The 18,880-nt window shown below is 40.3% G+C and overlaps 1 protein-coding gene across 1 annotated transcript in view; it reads right to left on the bottom strand.

The window, feature by feature from the left end:
* Positions 1-584: 584 nt before the first annotated feature.
* sorl1 (sortilin-related receptor, L(DLR class) A repeats containing) overlaps positions 585-18,880 on the bottom strand; it is a 93,699-nt gene continuing 75,403 nt past the window's right edge. The window contains exons 25-48 of the mRNA XM_062419261.1: positions 17,242-17,361; positions 16,982-17,107; positions 16,066-16,176; positions 15,841-15,972; positions 13,638-13,769; positions 13,379-13,513; positions 12,591-12,743; positions 11,807-11,983; positions 11,485-11,613; positions 11,129-11,255; positions 10,852-11,021; positions 10,122-10,234; positions 8,150-8,254; positions 7,958-8,024; positions 7,697-7,779; positions 7,509-7,599; positions 7,144-7,337; positions 5,922-6,041; positions 4,229-4,393; positions 3,813-3,987; positions 3,008-3,114; positions 2,525-2,717; positions 2,172-2,384; positions 585-836 (exon numbers count right to left, since the gene is read on the bottom strand). Of these exons, the coding sequence (XP_062275245.1) occupies positions 769-836; positions 2,172-2,384; positions 2,525-2,717; positions 3,008-3,114; positions 3,813-3,987; positions 4,229-4,393; positions 5,922-6,041; positions 7,144-7,337; positions 7,509-7,599; positions 7,697-7,779; positions 7,958-8,024; positions 8,150-8,254; positions 10,122-10,234; positions 10,852-11,021; positions 11,129-11,255; positions 11,485-11,613; positions 11,807-11,983; positions 12,591-12,743; positions 13,379-13,513; positions 13,638-13,769; positions 15,841-15,972; positions 16,066-16,176; positions 16,982-17,107; positions 17,242-17,361 (3,206 nt within the window). The 3' untranslated portion in view covers positions 585-768. The remainder of the gene's footprint in view (positions 837-2,171; positions 2,385-2,524; positions 2,718-3,007; positions 3,115-3,812; positions 3,988-4,228; positions 4,394-5,921; positions 6,042-7,143; positions 7,338-7,508; positions 7,600-7,696; positions 7,780-7,957; positions 8,025-8,149; positions 8,255-10,121; positions 10,235-10,851; positions 11,022-11,128; positions 11,256-11,484; positions 11,614-11,806; positions 11,984-12,590; positions 12,744-13,378; positions 13,514-13,637; positions 13,770-15,840; positions 15,973-16,065; positions 16,177-16,981; positions 17,108-17,241; positions 17,362-18,880) is intronic.

Here is an 18,880-nt window from a genome sequence, read left to right as displayed (position 1 = left end):
TAAGTCAATCCAATCACTGATCTGTTTGGTTGCGCTAAGTGTCAAAGACTTTGTTAATTTGTCGACATTAACCAAAGACACAAACATTTCAGATTCTGTAGATGATGATAAATGACCCACAGTTAACTCTTTAAAATGCCTCACATGGGGCACCAATGTTACACATCCTGCTATAGTACACACTGTACTATTACCAAAATATGTAACAATTAATGCTTCCATATTTTCTATTTGTACATATTGTATACAGCATATGTCTATATCATTTTTTTTTTTCAACCTGTGTATGTGTGTGGGGTTTTTTGCATTCTATATTCCAGTCTCTGGATGCTTATTTTGGCTTTAAGCAATGAACCACTCCAATGGATAGTGAGTTTGCATTACAAATAGGGTCTCTCTTTCCCTGGCGCGCTCGACAAACTCAAATCCTTCACAGTTTGCTTCAGTGTCCACCTCTTCCTCCCAGTCCTTTTTTGACCCCATATATATATATTTAATATTATAAAAAATAAGTTATTGCGCATCCAAAAAAAGTGCATCGTATATTTGAAAAATATCTCTTTCTCTCTTTAAACTTCTCCATTTTTCTTCATCTTTCCTGCTAACTTGGTGGTTTCCCTTCCATTGATTTGGGATGACGGCAAAGTTTCTGCCTGTTTGCTCTTCACTCCATCGTACCGCGCCGTTGATGGGAAGTAAAGGGGAGTGGGGAGGGAGGAAGAGAAAGGGGGGGGGGGGGGGGGAGATAGGTAATGGAGGGACATCTTGCTACGCAATGACCATGGGAACGTCGTCTGAGAAGCCGCTGATCATGGGAGCATCTTCATCATCATCACCTAGAGTGAAAGGAGGGGGGAGAACATTTACATAAAAGGGTTCAAGCTGCACTAATCAACAAAAATGTACAAAGTAATAGAGGGTCACTCATAATGACACACCCACAGTTATTACACAACTCTGCAGTTCCATTCAGCTCATTACTTAGGTTCTTCAGATGGTCAACCTGCTTTTCATCAACCCTGTTTCCAGCTGCAGGAGGCAGCTGTTTTATTTAAGCAAAAAATCTCTGACTAAGTCAACAACAAGCTTGTGAACATAGCGACTAACACAGCTAAATAAAGGGAGTGAATTTTGGACATAAATTCATTAGATTGACATAAATGTGACTCTAAATGACTGCTAATGTTGCTCAGTGTCTGTGATAGCATGTGTACATACATTCAACAGCTTAATAACGTATTGGCACCTTAATCATGTGTAGCATTGTTGTATTTTTTTTTAGCTTTTCCAGATCATCATCTCCATCATGTCCAAACTCAGAAAACACATAGTGCATCTTTTCCAAATGCAGGGTATCAGTTGAGTCGAGACATCCCAAGATGTGAGCAGATTTTTTTTATTTTTTTTGCTTTGATTAGACAATTTCTGTAGAGCTGTAGTGAAACTCAATACTTTTTTTTTTTTAACTATTTCAACTCTAACCCTCAATTTAATCACCATTAATTATCAAATCTGAATTGACAAAGGGGATCAAATTATGGATTTATGTGAAGAGCTGACCCCTGGAACTGGTGATATGCATTCATTCTTATCATTTCAAGAGCTTCACTTCACTTTCCTGGTTTTGAGAGGTTGATTTAACAGTTCAGAAATATATCAAATCCTGTTTACAACAAGCAAGATCCAAGCTGACCATGGGAAACAGAATCTCAACGTCTCTGTTTAAAGTCTCATTTTAACAGTGATTTACACTGACTGCCTGCAGGGAAAAAACAACATTTTTGCTGTATGGTAAGTATCTTGAGTGTTGAACCTTTTGTTTCAGCAGCAATTCTTAAATATGTAGAACAATACAAGACAGAGTTGAAAACAAACACTAAGAAATGAGTCAAACTGTTTCTTCTCTAATTCAGGTTTTTCTTTTCTTAGTGAACAGACACCCTGACCCAACGTTGGGAGTTGCCAATGCAGTAACAAAGACATGATCCCCAGCAGGCTTCCCACCCCGTGAATCTTATAAATCGTGTTCATTGGAGCACCCACTTAAGTTGAACCACAGCCAGATATCAAGTCCTGCTTATCTCTGCAGTGTGAAGTTGGTGGGTTTTTTTCTAAACACCAGGAAGACCCAAAGCTGTTGTGCATCTAAATGAATATTCTTATTGTCTTACCCAGTTCGTCCCCAGAGGAGAAGATGGCAGAGCCCAGGCGCGAGTTGTAATGGGAGTTGGCGAAGGCTGTGAAATTGTTCTGCAGTCGGCGGTGTCGGAGGTAGAGCGCCACCAAGCCCCCGCACACTCCGAGCAGCAGCAGGAAGAGGACCGGGACCACCACCGCTGCCGTATCCCCTGAGTGTCCCTCGCTGCGGGAGGCATCACTGGCTCCTGGATGTGTGGAACCAAGTCTGTGTTTAACTTTGATCTTATATTGCAAACACTTTCATCCAAATCTGTATCATATTCGCTCATGTTTCAGAATAAATGTGTGTGTGTGTGTGTGTGTGTGTGTGTGTGAGCTCCAGTACCTGCTGTCAGCTGGTCATAGAGCAGCAGGGCGGGTTCCCCACACAGCTGGCCGTTGAGCAGGCAGCGGGCCTGCACGGAGAAAGTGTAGTTGTGTCCCAGCAGCAGGGTGCTGATGCGGAAGTAGGTCTCTGTGGTGTTTCCCAGGTAGGCTGTCTGATTGGTCACACTGTCATACACGTGGACTTCATACCCCTGCAAACATTTAGAGCACAAAACCACAGAATGGAAATGCTGGGCTGTTACTGGACTGCAGTATATTCATTACTTTTGCTACTTGCTGCATTACATTAATACATCTGTCATCAGTGTTACGCCCTAGACAACTCTTACGCAGTAAAGCTATCCATATATCTTCATTCCTCATATCATTTTTCATTGTGGTGTTTCATCTCTTATGGAAGACTGATAACCAAAATCCTAAAAAAAAAGGTAATCTGTTAAAAGAATATAAGAAGGGTAGAAAAAGGAAGCTGGTATCTCACCCTGCTCTCATTGAAACCCTTCTCTCTGACAGCCAGACTCTTCCAGAACAGGAACACGTGGTCTTTCTCCGTCAAAATCTTCAGGGCCTCAGGAGCCTGAAGAGGAACTGCAGCAGAAGAAGAATATTTAGTAAATTATTAGATTTCTTCCTAATGACAAATAGAGTTTATGTAAAGTGACTGATAATACTAAAGTATGATGAGAGCTTAATATCATAAAAACCACAATTACAAATGCATACTATATGTGTTGTAGTATCTAATGAAAATGATGAGTTTGCACTCACTAAAATAAAATAAAATAAAATAGAATATGACAATATACACATTAAAGTAAAGAAGGATCAAGTGGTTGGTTTATCATTTTAATATGATTGTGAAGTGAGACCACTGCTTTGACCCTGTAACTGTGTGTGTCTCATCAGTGATACTTTGCTTTGTGTGAGTTATGTCTCCTCATTGATCAATAATAACTACATTTACTCTTCAGATCAAACAGAAGATGTGTTTTTCTGTGTCCAGTGTGTCAGAAGCAATTCCACGACACACACACATTAGCACATAACGTTGAAACTATGGCTGCAGCACATGATATTGGTCATTATTGAATGATGTATCATTCATTTTCCATAAAATGTCAGAAAATAAGGATGTAGGCATCAAAAACTCCCAAGGTGTTGGGAACTAATGGTTTCACTTATAACTTGTGATGCACCAGGCTGTACGACGGCTGCTGCAGGGCCAGATCCAAACAAATGAAGCTTCATTCATTTCTATCTGTGTGTGTGTGTGTGTGTGTGTGTACCTGTGCTCAGAGTGAAGCTGGCCTCTTTGCTCATGTTGCGGAGGCGGACAGAGATGCTGTAGCGTCCTCCAGGCTCCAGGCCTTTCAGCAGGTACTCCACCGTGTTGTTCTGGGTGGTCAGCTTGTAGTCCAACTCCACCTTACGGATAACGTCCCGCACGTGGATGGCATATGTCTAAAAAGACACAGAAACACAGTTGATACCAGTAATTGAAGAGTGGGTAGAAATTCAGTTTTTACAGATGAAGTTTACTGACACAAACTGTGAAGTCTAATTACAAACAATCAGGTTATATATTGGTCAAACACTCACATTAATGAATTAAAAACACCCCAGCAGGTACCATGAGACACAATCCTGACTACATTACCATTATCTATCACCATCATCACAGGAACATGAAACAGAGTCTTACCAGAGGTGCGTTTGGGGCGTCGTACGGCGGCTGCCACTTGAGCGTGGCCTGTGTCTTGTCTATTCTCACACGGTGGAGGTTTCTGGGTGGCAGCCTCTCATTAGGAATCATTTTCACCACAGTGTAGTCAGAGGGGGGACCCAGGAAGGGAGCCACAGCTCGCACCTGAAGACACAACGCCAAGATCAGTCGTTAAAATAAAGACAACAACTCCCAAGTGTTAGTTTGTTAAATCAGGTGATTATAAGACAGAACTGGACTAAAGTGATTTTTAGTGACTTTTGCTACACATTTGATGACATTTGAAAAACACAACTATCTGCATGGCTGTATAACACTAGTCTTTATTTTATAATTATAAAGTGTTTATTAATATTTGTAATTTGGATGAAATCAACCTTTAAACTGAAATGGACTTTAACGTGTTGAGTCATGCTAGTCATAAATGAATGATATCATCATCATGGAGAGTTTCAATGAAATGTCCCATTATAGTCTTCTCTGTCTGCCCATAAACAAAACAACAAGTCACCTGGGAAGAAACACATGATCACATCACATGATCACATCACATGATCACAGCCAAATGTGAAGACATTAAATATCATAATGCACATATCACTGCAGCTTTAATCTACAGTATGCCTCGTGTCTGCTGGATCCAGATGTGTTTCACCACTTCTCTGTCACAGCTGCATCGTTGTTTGTTTGCCAACATTTTTTCATTGCATTAAATACAGACGGTAACAGATGTTTTGTGGCTGTACTTTATTATGACAACCTGTAACTTTCTGTGTCACCGCTCATTTTAAATGCAGATGTAAGCAATCCATCACAGAGCCCAGCTGCTGTTTTTAACCTTCATTACTGTTTACTCTGTCGTGATCAGAAAATAATGATTTCACCAACAGCTGTGGCAGTTCATTAACGATCAGGTCCTATTTGTTCCATCATCTGACCACAAGAACAGAAATAGAAGTAATATAAGTAAGTGACGACGACTATATTGTGAATTTGGTTAAAGAGAGTAAGATGGAACTGAACAGAGGATCTCCCTCACTCTATTTATTTCCTTCTCACACACGTTTGGCTGCATATATGTGAAGACAAAGTAACAAATCAAACATGTAAAATATTAATCTGAAGTCAAATCCAATAAATTAAGCAACTTAAATACATTCACAAGTGAATGTTACGATCCCACAGCTGCTATGGCAAAAACAGACCTAGGGTATTTGATATATATTTAAAAACTAGCTGTTATTCAGCACAATCAATCTTCATTTCTCTAGCCTTGATCATCTTTCATGCAGCAGATCATGGCTAGAGATTCATGGCTCTAGAGATAATTTAGTCCTGGATTTAGTTTTCCTCACAGACTTGTCAGCTGTAACAAATACAGTTTTATGCCAGAACAAACTTTTCAGAGTGGAAAGATGTGACTGGTTTCACTTGAGACATCTGGGAGTTCAGACATCTGCCTGGATGTCTCTCCTCACTTAACACTAGAGGGATTTGAGCTTTACTGCAAATAACTGCAAAGAATTTCTTTAAATGCAAAAATAGCTCTCATGTTTTAATTACAGACAAAAAAAGACCAGGATCAGGACATTTCAGTGTCAGGTATTTGAGTGGAGTGAAATCATCTGTGAAGACTTTACAGGATGTTTGTAGCATCTCAACAAAGACTCACCAGGAAGAGATACTGTTCATCACTGTCCACAGTGACGGTCAGAGTGAGAGAAGTGCTGTGGACCACACGAGGACAGCGGTACAGATCCAGGAAGGAGGTGGCATAAAACACACCATATGTCTACAAACACACACAAACCACAAACAAATAAAAGAACATGTTTACTCAGTAAAGCTGGTTCGGTAATGGCTTGGTGAGTGTGTCTTCATAAAACCACATTAAACTTTCATTTACACATATGGGACACACTGTGTAATCCATGTAGCAATATAAAGCTCCAGTCTATGTGGAACCATGTAAGGTCAGTGCTGTTATGCACTGGTTCCCAACCTTTTTGACTCATGACCACTTAAAACAAAGGAAGTTGTACTTGCAATCCCTTGTCACAGGCTGGATATGTTTAAGAGGTTTGAGCAACGTGGCCAACAAATGATTTTTCCTTCTCAGATTCTATCAATTTAATCATTTCTAGAGGTACGAAAAATTGCTGTGGCTGATATATTATTAAATAAATAAGAACATTTAATTACTGGTTTTGTTCTGATAATGGGATTTCATCCCATAATTATGTTGAATAATGAAACCCTTGGCTGCGGACTAGAGACTCCACTTGAAACCCTTTACTTATTTATTTAATTATTTCTTTTTACAGTCAGGCATTCTCCCAATAATTAAAGGACTGAGTAGAAGAGTTGTAGTCAGATGGTTTTAGTGTTATTTTACTCGAGATGATGACGATCACAGTACTCATTATCCAGATATGCAACCAAATCAGTCAGCAAGGGAGGCACTTTGAGACATTTATCAAACTACTGTTGAACCTGCAGAACTGTCCATGTTTTTAGATGTTTATTGGGAAGAACACATTGCATATTACTCTCCATATGTATGGATTTCTGTTAGATATGAGCTATTTGGACATCAGAAGTATGATATCGGTGTTCACTCTGCCCACAGTCAACTCCTGGTCCTATCTAATAACTGTGTTTTACAGTCATTCAGAGCTTGTTATTTAATGGCTTAAAGATGTCAATTACACATAAGGTCTGATGTTAATTAGCCTACATATTAAAATTAACTGAGTAAATTCATGTCCTCTTTATTCTAAAGATGGTTCAATTCTGTCTTTATTGTCCTCTGCACGTTGTTTTTTGTAAAGGAGTCAAAGGAGTAATCATGCCTGTGTGTGTGTGTGTGTCTGTGTGACTTGTGTGTGTTGTACCTGAGCGGCGGCGGTCCCGGTGATGGACCAGCTGCAGTCCACAGCAGTCTGGTTGAGGGCCCGGGTTTTGAGGGAGGGTCGGTCTGGCTGGACGCCGATGGTCTGATGATGCGACAGGGCTGTGGGACTGTCCCCTATCATGGTGTGAGCCCACACTGCCACCTCGTACACTGTCCCTGCTGTCAGGTTCACAGCTGGAAATGAACGACACACCTCGAATTACTGCGCTGAAGTGAATGAAGCTGACCACCCAGAACAACATGGTGGAGTACCTGCTGAAAGGCCTGGAGCCTGGAGGTTTCAGACTTGTGAATGTTTGTCTCACTTCAATTCGAAATTCGAAATGCGAAATGCATCGACTGTACCTTTGAGGACCTTCTTGCTGACTGTGTAGTTCTTGCTCTCCTTCACGTGGGTGTCAAACTGCCAGGACAGAATCACTATGTACTGTTTCACCTTGAAAAAAACACAAGAGATCCAGCCGTCATGATTGGATACAAGCTTCTTAGAAATCATTCTTAGAATTCTTAGTGTTCTTGAGCGAGGCCCTTACCTCGTAGTGGGAGTTGAAGCTGAATGAGAGGCTCATGGAGTTTTGGGTGATGCTGTCGGCGATCACGGAGGGAGGAGGCAGAGCTGCAGCACAGGAGGCAGGTGAAAAAGTGGAGAGAATTAGTCTGCGCTGCAAAAAAGAGCTCCTTAACCTCCTCCTGCAATACCTCCTAAACAGCAGCAGGGGGTAGTCTTGAAAAACTTTTCAAACTGGAGTTTGTGTGAGTGTGTGTGTGTGTGTTAGAGTGTTACAGCGTCTTACCTTTCTGAGGGGTGATGGATTTAACCTCAGTCCAGTTGCCCACACCTCGACTGGTCACTGCTGCCACCTGAGAAACATCATCAGAGCAACAATACGCTCAATATGATGATGTCACACGTCATTGATTGTGGAGAAATATCATGTGTGTTTATCTTGTGTGTGTGTGTGTGTGTGTGTGTGTGTGTGTCTTACCCTGAACCTGTACAGAGTCTCTGGCTGCAGCTGCTTCACCTCCGCGCTGGTTGTTGGGCTTCTCTGTGACGTCCAATCCACTTCCCCTTTCTCACTGTACTCAACCTGGCATGGAACGAACGAATGAACGCACAAGTTATGAAGCAGTGAAGCTTTACCAGAAAAACTAGGTCTTTACAATCACTTTGTTTCAAGGTGGGCCCTGAGATTAATGTCACCAATTCAGTATCAAACCCAATATGGTCACAATCTCTCCTTCTGTCCCTCAGTGTGGTGATGAATAATATAATGATGTCAGAGTGGAGCTGACCGTTCACCTTGTGGATATAAAAAGTCATCAGTTCATAATTTGATCATATTGGACATTTGTGTGAAGCTTCGTCATAATTAGAGTCTGAATTCTTGAGTTATGGACAAAAATGTGTTTTGAGAGGTCAGTTTGACCTTCGACTACAAATTCTAATTGAGACCATGTGGACGTTTGTCCCAAATGTAATGAAATTAGATATATTGTGTTCATGAGATTGGGACAGATGTGAGGTCACACCTTTGACCTTTGATCACCAGATTCAAATATGTTCATTCTTGAGTCCAGTTGGAAGTTTGTGCCAAATTTGAAGAAATGAACTGTTTATTTTATTTTTATTCTGTTTATTTGATAGGGCCAAAACAAATTGACATAGTTCCACTACCACTCGTTACAAACAAGTTGAATGAACATTGATGTTCTGCACACTATTGCTAGTTTGTAACTCAAGTCCCTAGATAGAATTTCAGAAAGAAAGAAAAAAATAAAAAATAAACTCGTAACATATGATTTAAAACATAAAATTAAATACATTTAAAATGGAGCCATATTAAAAATTCATACAGCTCTGATTTTGCTTCAGCCAGCCTTTAATATCTTCAAAATCTTATTAAAATTCCTTATATCTTATTATTTCGGTTGGTAGCGTGTTCCACACTTGAGAGCCCATTATGGAGAAAACTGACTGTCCAAAGGAAGTCTTATAGCAAACAATTTCACAATAGCCATTTGTTGTGCTGCTGGTGATCCTTCTATTATTCTACCTGCTGAAAAACTTGCATAGAACATCTGGTGCCAAATTTTGTAAACATTTAAAAATCTGTTTTTTATGAGCAAATTATACTGCATCTATATGAGGCAGTGTTTTTTTTACCCATTAACATATTAACTACTGCTGCTGAATTAGAATCAGTTATGAAGTTTGTAGTATTTTTAAAGGTCAGTTCTGTATCAGTGCTTGAAGACACCACATAGTTGTAATTTGTAGTTGTGGCAGCAGCGAGACACTAAAACCATTTAAAGATCTGCTACATTTGACTAGTTTTTAGCTAACAGCAGGTATGTTACTGTAAAGGCAATAAAACCTTTATGAGCAGAGCCAATAAGAGTAATACAACAGCTGCTCAACAAGCAGATGTTTGCAGAAAAAACATTTTTTATATTATTAGTTTTCCATGTAACTGTTGAATATCTTTAAAATGAAAAATGTAAAATTGTTTCCATGGAGATATTATTGAGTTTATAAGAGATAGTGCTGACGCTACTTTAGAGAAATGAGACATATTATTACATTACAGGATTAACTACAAACTAAAAATATATTAAAAGTCTAATCCTGCTCTTAATGTATTCTTTGTTTTGTATAGTAATAAAAAAGTACTGATAGATATTGATACAGCTCGTCAACCTAAAAGCTGTGTGTTATATTGTCATATTAACTGTCATACTGTAGTGGAATCATTACCTCTGGTGTTTACTAAAGGAGGATAAACATGCATGAAGTCATTTTCTCTTTTTACACCATCTGCTGTTAACAGGATCAACGTTGAGTTCATATCAGAGGAACAAAAAAACATTTCTGCTTTTCTTGTCACTTATATCATTTCCAATTCTAACACCAACAATGTAACAATGTAATAATGTGTTTCTGTAATTCTAACTCACAATGTACTCCCTGATGAGGCCGTGTCCTTTGTCGGGAGAACTCCAGGAAACCTCCACCGTCCCGTCCTCGCCGTTATCACAAGACAGCTGCAGGTTCCTGGGGGGGTCAGGTACTGCAGCACACAAACACAATACAAATAAGAAGATTGGATGACGTGTTTTTCATGGGGCACAATCAGCAGTTTAATGTGTCTTTTTCTGCAGTCAGTGACAGAAGGTAACAATAATTAAGATTCAATTATTTTAGCTCAATTTTCATCTTAGTCTTTGCTTGCAGACTAATATTATAATACAGACATGATGTGCATTTCTGATACTTCCCACAATTAAATCAAACTACAAAGTGATTCTGCATGTCTTCTTTATTAGCATTTAACTCCAAGTCAAAGTATTCTCCCTTGATATCTGTCACAGTACAGCTGCTCTGATGACACATCGTTAGCAGCTGGATTCATCATTTCTAATAGTTTCAGACTAGTGACACTGATTTCTGACTTTCACAACTTGAAGCTCTGCAACCTCAAATTCTTTTTACACTTTGATGACATTTTTGTGAATGAAACTTGCCCATAAACGGAGCAGGACAGGTAACCTTATGTGGCAATTTTACGTTTATCAGACTGAAATAAGCCTTTTGTCAGAAAGAAGTTTGTACCATTTAGAGAGTTTATAACATTGAGTTTATTTAATAAAAGTACATCAACCGGTAAATCCATCACACGATACTCACATCCCTCCGGCGTCCTGACTGTGATCACCTCATTAGTTTTGTGCAGCTTGCTCAGGCACTGTGTGAGCACTTTGACATGATAGGTGGTGTCTGGTTTCAGCACAGTGAGTTTGGTGCTGGTCTTATTGCTGTGAGATTCAATGGATGTCCACTGCTGTGTGCCCACCAGCCTGGAAGACAAAGATGATATAACTGTAATGTGTCTGACTGATATCTGATATCAATATTTGCCCGATCTATCAGTAAAACATGATAGTTTTATAGGTGTGCAGCTCACCTGTAGTAGATGAGGAAGTAGCAGGAGTCCTGTGGAAGGTTTTTGGGACGAGACCACGTTAGAGTGACAGCGCCCGAGAAGTCAGGTGACCACTGGAGGTTCTGCACTTTATAGGCTAGGGTGTCCACTGCGAGAAAAGAGAGATTCCTCATGTATTCTCATGTTTGGATGTCAACATACAGCCTGAAATGAAAACTAACATCCAGCAGGTGGCAGCATTGCACTGTTTTAAAACTACAGCACAGAGCTCATGACTCACTAAATGCTAAAATGATCCAGTAAATACATTCTAACCCCTCTGGAGTCTCTAGATCATTTTAAGCATCTTTGTTGCTTATTTAATAGAGGGAACCTACGGGTGCACTCGTCCTCGTCGCTGTGGTCGGAGCAGTCCAGGAAGCCGTCGCACCTCTCGCTGTCCAGCACGCAGGCCTCACCGTCAGCACAGCGAGTCCCATTCACGCAGGACAGAGGCCCACGGGTGGCTGCAGGGAAAAAATAATGTTGTTGCATTTCCTGCATGTGAATATGTAACACTTACAAGACTGTTTGCCTGAATCCTGCATGTTTAATGTTTTAGGGTGCAGTATGATTTCAAATATACAATGTAATGTGTCTCTTATATTTTCTGAATCTCAATCTTGTGTATATGATTGTATCAGAGGTCTAGAGACTTACGGCAGTGGGCTTCATCAGAGCCGTCCTGGCAGTGCTTCTGGCCGTCGCAGCGCTGCCAGTCAGGGATGCAGCGGGGGGGTCGGCGGCACAGGAACTGACCCCGACTGCAGCGGCCGGGAGAGGGAGGAAGAGGCGGGGCCTGGGTGGGCACTGGAGCCAGTGTCGCTGAGCCATTAGCTGCTGTCAGAGAGATATGCCTCTCGTTTAAATCTGTTTATTTCTGTTTCTTTTGTTAGTGGTTCTGTTAAAGAGGGCGTATTAACCTACAGCAAACGTTTAGAACATGAACATGCAGATGTTTTTTCAGAATATAATGATGTCAGAGTGGAGTTGACCGTTGACCTTGTGGATATAAAAAGTCATCACTTCATTATTTTATCATATTGGACATTTGTGTGAAGCTTAGTCATAATTAGTCTGAATTCTTGAGTTATGGCCAAAAATGTGTTTTGAGAGGTCAGTTGAGGTCTAATTGAGACCATGTGGACGTTTGTCCCAAATGTAATGAAATTAGAGATATTGTGTTCATGAGATTGGGACAGATGTGAGGTCACACCTTTGACCTTTGTCCACCAAATTCTAATAAGTCCATTCTTGAGTCCAGTTGGAGGTTTGTACCAAATTTGAAGAAATGAGGGAATTTCTTAAAGGAAACTGGATTGGGATTTCCACCTCATTAAAGTTCATGAGAATGGGACAGACCTGAAAACACAAAGCCTCCATCCACATCTGCCGCTGTGGCAGAGGCATGAACCACATAATGAAATCATCAGATGGGTTGTACCTGTGGGACACCCCAGCTCATCGCTGCCGTCGGGACAGTCAGCGTAGCCGTCACACACCCAGGTGTTAATGATACAGGCTCCAGAGCCACAGTGGAAGCGGTTGGGGGAGCAGGTAGAGGGACCAGGAGCAACAGTGTGAGGAGTAATACCACCTGCAACAGACATATTCAATCTATGTATTAGAGAAATATGGAAACATTGTGAAGTTTGGTTGTTCAGGCAGCAAAATAAACAGCACATCAAAACACAGAGAGCTCATGTTATCTGATTTAACTTTGTGTTCAGTACAATTTTAACAATGTATACCTATGACTAATGAACTTGATGATTGTTGATCTTGAAACAAAAAGACAATCATTCAAAATAAAACTCTGCTCAGTTACAAAGGAGTCCTCCACGTTGTCCATGACAACTGAACCAACGCCTGCTGCTGATAAAGGTCATGCAGTGCAGTTAAAAGATTGACCTTCAGCTTTTCAGATTTTTGCACAGCTGAGATGTATTGTAATCAGTTTTTATTAGATAACTGTTTCTGGATTTTTTTCTTTTACTTGATGGCTGACAGCAGACATTGAGTAGAAACATGGAGACAGAGGGGAGGTGGGATGTGATGTTACAAAATCCTGATTAAACTCAGAAAACCTGAATATATGTAAGTAAGAGAAACCTGATTTTTGATGAGGGAGTTTTGCTGTTGTCGATTTTCAGATGCAACGTTATTAATTCAAACACAAGTTTGAGTGTGCTTATTGTCGTTAGCAACAGAACCCACATTCAGCGAGCGTACCTGTGCACTGAGCTTCATCGGACCAATCCCCGCAGTCGTTCTCGCCGTCACACTTCCACCATGTCGGAATGCAACGTCCGTTTTTACACTCGTACTGGAAATACCTGGAGCAGCTCGGTCCTTCAGTGGGAGCAGCTGCGACACACAGAGAGCAAAGTTTGGACATCACTCTTCTTCCTTGCATGTCAAATCAACAGATGCAGTAACACAATCGTGCAGTGTGTGCGTGTGTGTTACTGCGTGTGCTCTTCCTCCTCACCACAGTTGGCTTCGTCGGAGTAATCCCCGCAGTCGTCCATGCCGTCACACTTCCACTCCAGGCTCACGCACACTCCGTTGGCGCACTGGAAGGTATAGGCGTCGCACACTTTGCCAAATTCAGACGGCGTGGCTGACAGAAAATAATGAATACAGTATTTTATTTAATGTGTGTATGGTGTAGAAATGAAGAGAATATTTCTGAGTCATTTTTACAGGATCTGATGTGTAAATGTAGTATTGGGATAGTTTATTATGCCTCAGGTTAGAATCCAATAGCATTAGATTTAACTCATGAGCTGAAGGAATGACAGGAGAAACATATGATCTAACTGATACTGCAGAACAGAGCAGCTGTTAGATGTTGTTGGGCTGCTTGTGTTTGTGTTTGTGATCTGTGTTACAGATGCCCAGCAGGAGGGGTTGGGTCGTTAGCAGCTGGGAACACCTGGGCCACGTGTCCTCCATGCTATAAGAGCACATCTCACGAGTTCTGAGATGAAAGAGAGAGGAGAGAGGGCAAGAGGAAACTCTGCTCTCTACTCTCCAAGCTCTCTATTCTTGCTTTATGGTTTTGTTTGCATCACTCACTGTTTTAACAATCATGCATACATAGTAACACTTTGGACATTTTGTTTTGGATTAATTCAAATAAGTTATGATTTTCTTGCTTTAACTTCTTTGTGTCGACTCCTATTATCCGTTATGGTTTTAAGCCTTTAACAGATCCACACCATCACGCTCCAGCTGACACACAAGAGTAACTTCATGAGTGCACAGGCGTGTGAGCAACAGGGAACGTCCAATAAAAACATGTATTGCATGTGAGGTTTAGTTAGTGGCTCTTATCTCATTGACTCTTTGGAGTGATACTGCTGCAGGGATCTTTCCCTCATTTGAAGATAATGAATGATAATAATTATAATAATAATGACACACTTCTAGACTTCTGGTTATAGAGCACCTGTCATACAAGGGATGTAGCTCAAAGTGCTTTACAGAGAAAAATAAAAACACCACACAATAAAACAACAGCAAATAAGCAAATAAAAATAAAGTTGGACAATTTAGTAAAAATAAGATAAAATGACACTAATTAAAATAAATACGTTTTCAGCTGAGGTTTAAGGTAGAGTATTCCATCCTTTCGGAGCATCATTGAAGAAAGTTGTGCTTCCTAATTCCTTGCGCACATAATTGTGTGTATTTAAAAATCCAGCAGTAGATGATTTAAGAGCTTGTGAAGGATTGTAAAACGACTGAGAATCTGTGATGTAGGCCCATCCCCAAAAAACAATTTAAAGCTTTAAAACAAGTTAAAGAAGCTTAAAATCTGTTCTGAAAGACACTGGGAGCCAATGAAGTGTAGCTAAAACCGAAGCTCACTCTTCTTTGTTGTGGTTAAAAGTCTGTCAGCAAAATTTGGATGAGTTGTACTTTAAGTGACTGCTTTGGTAGTCCACTAAAAACAGCACTGTGGGAGTCTAATCTATTAGAAATTAATGCATTCATGTGTTTTTCACTGTCTTTGCGGAATAGGAACGGCCGTATTTTGGCAATATTTCTCAAGTGATAAAAAGCTGTTTTTGGTTGAATTAAAATTCAACTCTGAATCAAGAATAATGCTTCAACATGTTACCTCTGATTTAATCTGAGCAGCAAGGTGTCTAATTTTGTGACAGAGTACATTTCTTTTTGCTTGGGGAACAACCAAAAGTATTAATGTCTTCATTTAGTTTGAGGAAGTTACTACTCATCCAATTTTTAACTGCATCCATCTCAGCAGTCGGGGAGCTCAGGTCATTATTATCATTAGGCTTGAGTGAAATGTACAGCTGTGTGTCATGTGCATAACGGTGAACGTTTGTTTTGTTTTCTGATGATAGAACCTAATGGGAGCATGTACAGTAAGACAAGGAGCGGGCCATGAAAGCTTCCCTGAGCAACACCAAAAGGCAAAACATATTCTCCCGACACACGATCTCCAGTAGTGACAAAAATGTGATTGTCATGGTCAGTTGTGTCAAACGCTGAGCTGGGAAAAACTATGCACCTACAAGGCTAAAACCTTCGGTAGGATGACATCTTTCTAGAATTTTCGGAGCATCACGAAGTGCTAAGACCAGGAATTCAAGGATAAGAGAGAAATGATTTCTCAGGTACAACACAGTGATATACAGTGCAGGCGTGTGAGCGTTCCTCACCACATCCAGCGTACTCGGCGTCCTCGTCCGAGCCGTCCTCACAGTGTTTGATCCCATCACAGACCAGGGACTGAAACAGACACTGGGCTCGGTTCTTGCATACAAACTCCATGTAGCGAGTACACAGGGGGTCTACGGGTGGAACGACACAAGATGCAGAGTGTATTATATTATATGCATATATACTGTATATATACACTATAATCATCTTTGTGCATCACTCACCACAGTTGTGCTCGTCAGCACCGTCCGGACACTCCTTGATGCCATTACAGTGAGCGGTGGCTGACAGACAGGTGTCATTGGAGCAGAGGAAGCCTTTACATTGAGTTCCTTCTGTAAACATGTAGAAGAATGAAAACAACACATTACTAATGACAGAGAAATGCTGCTTTCGTTGCTGCTCCCCACTTGTAGCTGTGTCTGACTGTGCCTGATGACAGATTGTCGAGTGCAGATGCAAACAGTTGTTGACTGAAATGAAAATGTAAGCTGATGTTCAATGGGCCTCATGCAAGAAAACACTTGTTCAAATAGATACGTAGATTTCTTAAGTGGCACGTATGGTGATTTAGAGAATTTCTTTACTAGAATTTTCTCTGCGGTACCAATGAAATTTAAAAATGGGACAGACCTGTCTCCACATGGCAGTTTATGACTTTAACACAGCAAAAAAAACATTCCTGAATGTCTTCACCTGACTGATTTTGAGATTTAAATAAAATACAGAAATAGATATAGTTTTCTTATAACATATATAACTAAACCAAACTTGCACATTTCCTATTTTGCTCACTGTATCACATTCATGGCTTTCAACTTTTTAAACATATTTTAACAGCATATTTCATGAAATCTTATGAAAGTTTCCTTCCTCATAAACAGGTGACATTCATCAACCTGAATGAGCAATTTACGATGAATTTGTGCAGTTTTGGACAATTTGAGCAAACTCCCTCTCTGAAAAAAAGGAAGAGAGGTCGAGGATAAGGAAACTAAAATGTTGCTGCATGAGGCCCAGTGTCTTATAACCAAATGTCTTTTTGTGTTATTTTTTGTTAGAGATCTACACATGTCAGAAAAACTTATGATATTATGTGATCGTATCCTTTTTTAAAGTAAATGTTTGTGTTTCAGTTACCGCAATATCGAGGGTCTTCGTCTGAGTCGTCCTGGCAGTCGTCATCGCCGTCGCACATCCAGCGCTGTGGTATGCAGTGACCTGTGTGACACTGGAAACTACTGGGCTCACATGTATGGTGGCCCACTAGGAACAAACAAATATAAAGATACATTTTAGACATTTAAGAAGATATTTTTTGTGGGACATACAGTTTCTTTGTATGTGTCCTCCACAGTGTTTTACATTATGTATCAAGTAGTCAGGAACACGCTCGTCACCTGTGCAGTTGGCCTCGTCCGACCAATCCCTGCAGTCGTTGTCTCCGTCGCAGCGCCACGCCTCACGAATACAAACGCCTCGTGCGCACGTAAACTCTCCGGGACCGCACTGGTGAGACTCTGGAGAAACACATCAAAGATACAGTTAGTGCTTGTAAAAAAAAAAAAAAAGCATAAAAGTATAAAAAGTCGTCAGATCCACAGACATTTTAATACTGATTCCTTTTACCTTTCTACATCAGTTTCAGACTGTGCTTTAGTGTCCAATAAATGTCGCATATAAAATCTACAAAATCAGTATTCCTTTGTTGTGCATGTATTTTTGCTGCAGGGGCGGCAACGTCTGACCATCTGTTCACTACTCAACACTGAAATGTCTCGACAGCTATCAGATGGCTTGAAATTTACAACATATATTCAAAGGTCCATAGAAGACACATTCTAACCACACTGGTGATCCTCTGACTTTTCTTCTATCATCACTGACATCATGTTAGCATGCTGATGTGAACATTAAACTAACCCTACTCCCTTGTTAAAAAGTATTATAACAGACAAATATTACTGATAAGCTAGAAATGACCTGTTCCTGAGAGGTGGCTTCTCCTTAGCTCTAAAACTACATTAAAAGCAGAAAGAATGTCTGCCCCTGGTTATTATCCACAGAGCTCAGGGCAACACAATTAAATGAAGCAGTTCCTTAGATCCTTGGAGCATTACGTGACTATAAAAAACTGTCCACACCAAGAACTATAGCGATCATGATGTGCACGCTCCAGCTGTGTCAGCAGCTACTGATGACTTGTTACTGCTTGTGTTGCACAGTAAAAGAAAAAGAAAAGCAGAAGGATTCAAAGTCGGGTACTTATTCAGTGTGTAGCTCAGAAGTATTTTAGGACACTGGTTGCTATGATGTTTGAGTATTTACAGACCAGACTGTACCGACTGAGCCAAGCAGGCGCTGAGGCATGATGCACCAAAGCAAACAGATGACCAGCTTTTATTACGCTATGACAGAAAGACACAACCACAGTCTGAAGCATAAAGTGTAGCTGTAGTTCTTTTACATTATAATGGAGAATACAAATCCTGAATCTTTGTATAATAAAGAGAGACAAACCTATCTAAAGAAATCATCTCTGGGTGTCACCGTGGTGAGAAAGGAGCAAAACCGCATTCAAATAAAGAAATAAAATAAATAAATGCAGGTTTGGTCTTACTGTATGGATAATGGGAAGGATTTTGATTGGCTGTCAGTGTTTCTATTGTTTCATCAAATTCATCAATTGCTCTGAAAGTGATCCCAATGATTTTGTTCACCAATGTCATTGTTGTTATAATTGTGGTGTGGACTCCACCATCCACTGGAGTTAGAATTAGATTTGAAACTACTGTACATATAGTTATTGTTACAGTTATCATTCTTGGTGTGGACGGGCCTTTAGTCAGAAACAAGTTGCAGTTGACTTTCTGAGAAAACTGAAGCTATGCTTAGCTGACATGATGCTCATTTATACTTTTATTTCCTCTCATTAAGATAACAACAACCTTTTGGTTTTTGGGTCACTCCCAGCATTAATCTCTGCTGCTCCTGAAGTGCAAAGAGAAAGCTGCATGTTGTCAAATGTAGAGATCATAA

The sequence above is a fragment of the Scomber scombrus genome, chromosome 5, assembly GCF_963691925.1.
Source record: "Scomber scombrus chromosome 5, fScoSco1.1, whole genome shotgun sequence".
Classification (NCBI taxonomy): Eukaryota; Metazoa; Chordata; class Actinopteri; order Scombriformes; family Scombridae; genus Scomber; species Scomber scombrus.
The sequence above is the reverse complement of the archived record's forward strand: the minus strand, read 5'-3'. Positions and strand labels throughout refer to the sequence as shown.